The sequence below is a fragment of the Bactrocera latifrons genome, unplaced genomic scaffold (assembly GCF_001853355.1).
Source record: "Bactrocera latifrons isolate USDA-ARS-PBARC rearing strain unplaced genomic scaffold, ASM185335v1 scaffold_67, whole genome shotgun sequence".
In the NCBI taxonomy this organism is placed as follows: Eukaryota; Metazoa; Arthropoda; class Insecta; order Diptera; family Tephritidae; genus Bactrocera; species Bactrocera latifrons.
In genome coordinates, this window is record NW_017537345.1 from 1,059,956 (window position 1) to 1,065,809 (window position 5,854).

Genomic DNA, 5,854 nt, shown 5'->3' on the forward strand with positions numbered 1-5,854 from the left:
GAAAATAGTAATTTTTTGTATTATGCCAATATATGTATGTATCTTGTTACATATGCACTYTTAAATAATTTTCGCACACATAACCTCTTGCAAGCTTCGCGTTTGGTTTAACTATTAATGCTTCAATACACTTGTTTTTGCCTTCTTTGTCAGTTTCCGTTTCAGTTTATTTGCAAATTGTCACAATTATTTTAAGCAGTTTTTTAACACAATTTTATTCATACGGTTACATCACTTTTGCGTTGCCACTTTGCTTAATGCTAATGTTTAAAATTCAATTTACTTTCGCATTCATCATATTCGAGTATTCAAAATCGTTCCCAAAAGCCGCACTTTTCATATTAATTTTTAGTTGCATTAACAAATCCAATTTTCCATAATTTTTTTTTTTTAATTTTATTAAACTTCGTTTATTTTATAGAAAATTCATTTGATTTTTTAATACTAAATTTTTACATTTGTTTGTTTGTGTGTATGCATCTATGCATGCATAACTTAATTGTCTTTCTTGCTTAGTTTTATGATTTGTTGTTGCTTTCTCGAAACTCAAACACAATTTCAACACTTTCGCTACAATTCATTTGATAGTTTTCTAAATGCTATAATGCTTTTCAGTTGCAAACGATTTATGTGGAACTTAGGTGAACAAATTCATTATTAACTATAATTTCTTACAGTTATATTGCCTACATATATAATTATATGTATGTACATATATGTATATACTATATATGTATTTATTTTTGTATGTATGCAATATTTGAATGTATATATGTGTCTTGTCTAACTTTGTTGCATTTTTAATTTTCTCTTTTGTTTAAAGATTTTTCAACTTTTTTTGCTTACTTTTCATTAGAGTTGAAAAGTTTTCTTTTAAACGCACAGCTACAAATTGAACTGGTACAAAAATTATTTACTTAGGTATGTTGTGGGCGTGTGCTTTATTTACATTTACGGTATTGCACGTATACCATCTAGTGTCGATCGTAATATTAAACTGCCTTCGACCCAGAAGTTCGGACGATCAATCATATTTTGCCAAAGAGAGAGCTCCTTGCCGGTTGCATCCATCCATTCGACAGGGCGTCCGTAGCTTTTGCCTGGAAAATAATAATTTGAAATTTATTTATTCAAAATTTAGTTTGAGTGTTAACTGTTATAAAAAAATTACTTATATTACGGTCTTCACTCAAAAATCCATCTACAGACAAGCTTTATTTGAAACAAAACAACAAAAAAAAAATTTTTTTTTCTTAAATCTCAATTTTTAATTTGTTAATACTATTCAAATATTTCATTTATTCTAATAAATTAATGTTATTAAAAAAATCCGACAGGTGGCAACTCTTTTCAAAAATTTCAATACATTTTTCCCAACTAAGCTTGAGTCATATATTTTAATACTCAAAAAAAAAATTAAATAATTTTATTGAATACATTTTTTTAACCAGGTGGAAACTAATCGCTTTACTTGAAAAAAAAAAAACAAAATTGTTTCTTCTGTTAGATTATTCTAATAAATTAGTATTATAAAAAAATGCGACAGGTGGCATCTCTTTTCAAAAATTTAGTTCAGTTTAAAGTAAGTTTGCCTGATTAAGATTGAGTTCTATATTGTCATAAACAGAAAAAAAAATATAACAAATTATATTGATTTAAATTTTTTTTAAACAGGTGGCAACTATAAGCAACTAAAGCTTTATTTGAAAAAAAAAATACATAAACCATAATCTTAAGTTTGATAATACTATTCTAATATTTGATTTATTCTAATAAATAAATCTTATACAAAAATCCTACAGTTGGCAGCTCTTTTCAAAAATTTTGATTAATTGAAAGAGATTTTTCCCGATTAAGATTAAGTCATATATCGCGAAACTTAACTAATTAACTAGTCGCCAAAATTAACTCATATTATTGAATTAAATTTTTTAACGAGACGACAACTATATATTTCCAAAAATATTTTCAACTAAAGTCTAGTCTAATAAAATACTTTATATAAATCATCTTGGTTTGACGGTAATTATTCCTTCATTTTATCAATTTCCTCAAATAAAATTTTCAATCATTAACCTCTTCTTTTCGGTGTTTTTTCTTCTCAGTATTTTCCATCCAAAAATTTCATATTAAGCTTTTTAATTTCAAACAGTTCGAGTAGAAAGAATAATTAAAAAAAAAAGAACTAGAAATCTAAAAATTATATTAATGTGGATAGAGCGCTAGAATGTAGAGGGTACGCCATCACTATTGCTTAAATCTTAAAATATTCTCAAATCAGTTTCTTACCTGTGCCCAGTGAAAAGCGTACACCGCCGAGGAACTCATTACTCGCCAAACGATCGTGATCCCACACCGTCAATTCCAGCGCGCGTTCGGACAAATCGTCCAGCGATACGTCCTCATAGATGAAAGTATAATTCCAAGTGGGATGTAATGAGCGTTTCACAACTGGCGTTTTTTGTTTGGAGCTACGCGTACGGTCGGGCAGCAAGTAACTGTAAGGAAGAAGGTTTTGATTAAAAGTGTATTTATAATATTAAGGTTTATTACCAAGGATCCTTTGAAATGATAATATACAAGAAGTTTTTAAACTCAAAAGATGCTCTATAGGGCACATTATGGGTCTTAATACTGAGCACGCGTTCGAAAAAGGTTTTGAAAGTTGTTGGTACTCAATTAGAAGGGTAGTAAATATTACCACTGATTTCATTAGGGGAGAATCTCGGGCTTCATATGGGCGAGAGCTGAACACCGTAATACTATTTTTTTTTTTTTTAGAATCGAAGATCGGACACCGTTGTTCTTTTTGTTTTGGAAGGATCATTTTAACTAAATCCAAGTACTCAATGTTAGTTCAATAACATAGAAGATATCTCTAAAGAATATGTACTAATGAGGCTTGTTGAAATAGGATTTTGTTGATCTAAAAATAATAAATTTACAGATCAATCTCAGAACTAACATCAGTTAATGTAAAAGAACACCAAATTTGAGAGACTTAAGATTTATGTTTCTTAAAAAAAATACCTATCCTTTTGTTCACTTGATCTTGCAAAGCCAGAAGTACAGCTATTACATTAACCTATACCGATTGCTCACTTTTGAACTATGGATTAAACATGATTATTCTCAAACACCCTGTGGGGGCCCGGGGATGATAATACCGTATTGTTGCGGAGCACAAGGCTTTCCTGATAGCTTCGTGCCTGCGAGAAAATATGCCCAACCTCCTTCCCTCTCTCCTTCACTCTCTTTAATATTTCATTTAATAGTTAGTTAGTTACCTACCTTTTACAGAATGCATCACAAGTGCCGTTCACTTTAATTGGACTCAAATGTTTCGCCTCCTTCACGAGCACATGCAGCTGGCCGCCTTTTGTCGAGCGATCRGAACGCGACGCCACCGATTTGATGCTACCAAATTTACGCAGATTTGAACTACCGCTGCAGGTGGAGGCGCTACGCATAAAGCCGGGACGCACCATCTCTGGTGGTATATACTTCAGCCCAACAACAATATCACCGCGATACGTGGCTATCTCATCGAAGGGTTCACTCTGCAAATTAAAAATAAAACAATAAAAAAAATTTCACGAATGTTAAAGCTTGGCACTTACCCGCTCCTGCAGCAGATACCATTGTGATTGCGGATTATCGAATACTTTGCCCTGCAAACTGACGCTAACTTCACCGAGAAAATCATTGCGTCCAAACATGTCCGAATGCCAAACGGTGAGCCACAAAGTGCGCGACTCCAAGCTGGAGATGGGCATGTGGAAACGTAGTATTTCATCGAAAATCGGATTGAGTGTGTGCTTCTTAACTTTGGTTTTACGTTTGCCAGCCTTCGATTTGTCGGGCAGCAGATAGACCTGTGTTGTTKGTGAGAGAGAGAATATAAAGTTAGAGCAAATTTTCTCGTTTATGTTTTATAAGTTAGCTTACCTTCACATATGGATCACTGCGATTGCGCTTCACATCGACRGCAGCGAGGTCTTTGCAACGTACCACATGTATCTCMAGCGCGCCCAGTTTATAGTTGTATTGCATGCCGAACTCAACCTGACCTTTGACTACCACTGTGCCATAGCGTCCCTCGCCGGCGCCTGAGTAAACGCTGGCCATGGAATCCGAGCGCAGCTAATGGGTGAAAAGAAAGGCAAAATAAAGAGTTAGTGCAATTGGAAAGATACACTAAAACATACATACTATACATATATATATATATACATATAAGGTAAATCAGAATAAAGTAGTATTTTTAGTATAAAAAAATATTTTAATAGCAAAAAAAAAAAAATAACATTTTTTTTTATTAAACTGAGTGAATTTTTAAATATTTTTTTTTCAGATTTACTATTTATTAAAATCSTTATTAAAAAAAATCCGAATCCACAGCTGTTTTCCGCGTGTTAAAGTCAATAAATATGTATGCAAGAAGAGTTCTCGTTCAATGTCTTTACATAGTTCTTTGTTTCTTGTTTTCATTTACACTCTTATATTCACAAACATAAACATACATATTCACATTTGCTCTCCTAAGTGAATAATCACGGCGAACCAAGTAGCGTGCAACTGCATCTGCTATTTATGACTTTGTATTAATTCTCTCATTCGTCACAACAATGCTTTGGCTTTTGTGAACGTTCGCTGTTTTCAATGCAATGAGAAAATTCTTCTTATCTTCACGCTTTTCATTCCTAAATATTTACTAATCGTYTATTAGTCAAACATGAAAGCAGTTCAGTTCATCACTTGAAAAACGAATAAGGTATGACTAAACACGAAGAACTGCAAACTTCGGATTTTACGCATGACTTATAACCCTTATGTGTGAAAGAAAATATCTATTAGTATATGATGTTTTTCATTTTAGGAGTAAAATTATGCAAAAGCAAGAAAAAGCCTTTACTTCAGTAGCACCGAAGTTATAATACTTTTTCCAGACAAACATTTGATTTGTTCCGTTTATATGGTAGCTATAGCGTTTCAAACGTTCATAAAAAATTTCAATACAATAACTCGATTTCGATCGTTCAGTTAATATGGCAGATAATACTATAGCGGTCAGGTATTGGCGGCTCCGACAAATGAGTAGTTTTTTTGGATAAAATAGGACGTGCGAAAAATTTCAAATCGATATCTCAAAAACTGAGCTACTATTACGCGAGTATACAGACAGACGAAGAGCAGATGGACATGACTAAAGCGACTCAGCTCGTCGCGCTGATCATTTATATGTATATATATTTTATGGGGTCCGAAGTTTCTTTCTGGGTGCTACAAACTGGTAAGATCTGAATGAAGTTCATTCGCCATCACGCGTAACAATTTTAAAAATCCTATTTATGGAAGATTGGGGGGGTCGATCCTGATTTTCCCAAGAAAGTTTTGATCAGTTTGTATATATAGACGATTTTCCAACCCCGGTTTTCTTTTCACTTGAGTATCAAGCAGGTTCAGCGGGAATATTTTTACTTCCCAAGATGAACGCAATTTTTAAAGACTTTTAAAGGTTGTCGATTTAGAAAATTATTAGCTGTTGGTAGAAAACAAATCATGATGACCATGGAAATAATGAACATAGAAATTTAACCTTCTCGGTGATATTAAATACAATTTGTTGATATTCGTATTACAGACCTACTGAAATAATATTTGTATGTAATGACCTTGAAAGAAATCACACTTTGGAGGACAAACTGTACAAAGCGTGTTCTTTTTTTACTTTGAAATTTCAGGACTTCTAAGGCACAAAACTTTTTAAGAAGGACCTGAGGTGAATTTTGCACTTTTTAGTTGGAGTCTACCATTTTTTGTGAAAAGCGGCATACATTTTGATAAAAAAAAA

At 32.7% G+C, this 5,854-nt stretch overlaps 1 protein-coding gene across 1 annotated transcript in view; it reads right to left on the reverse strand.

Annotated features, from left to right (window-relative positions):
* Positions 1–791: 791 nt before the first annotated feature.
* Positions 792–5,854, reverse strand: part of LOC108975577 — a gene marked incomplete at both ends in the record, with an annotated part of 36,471 nt that continues 31,408 nt past the window's right edge. The window contains 5 exon segments of the mRNA XM_018944144.1: positions 792–1,100; positions 2,290–2,498; positions 3,292–3,560; positions 3,621–3,875; positions 3,949–4,143. Of these exon segments, the coding sequence (XP_018799689.1) occupies positions 952–1,100; positions 2,290–2,498; positions 3,292–3,560; positions 3,621–3,875; positions 3,949–4,143 (1,077 nt within the window).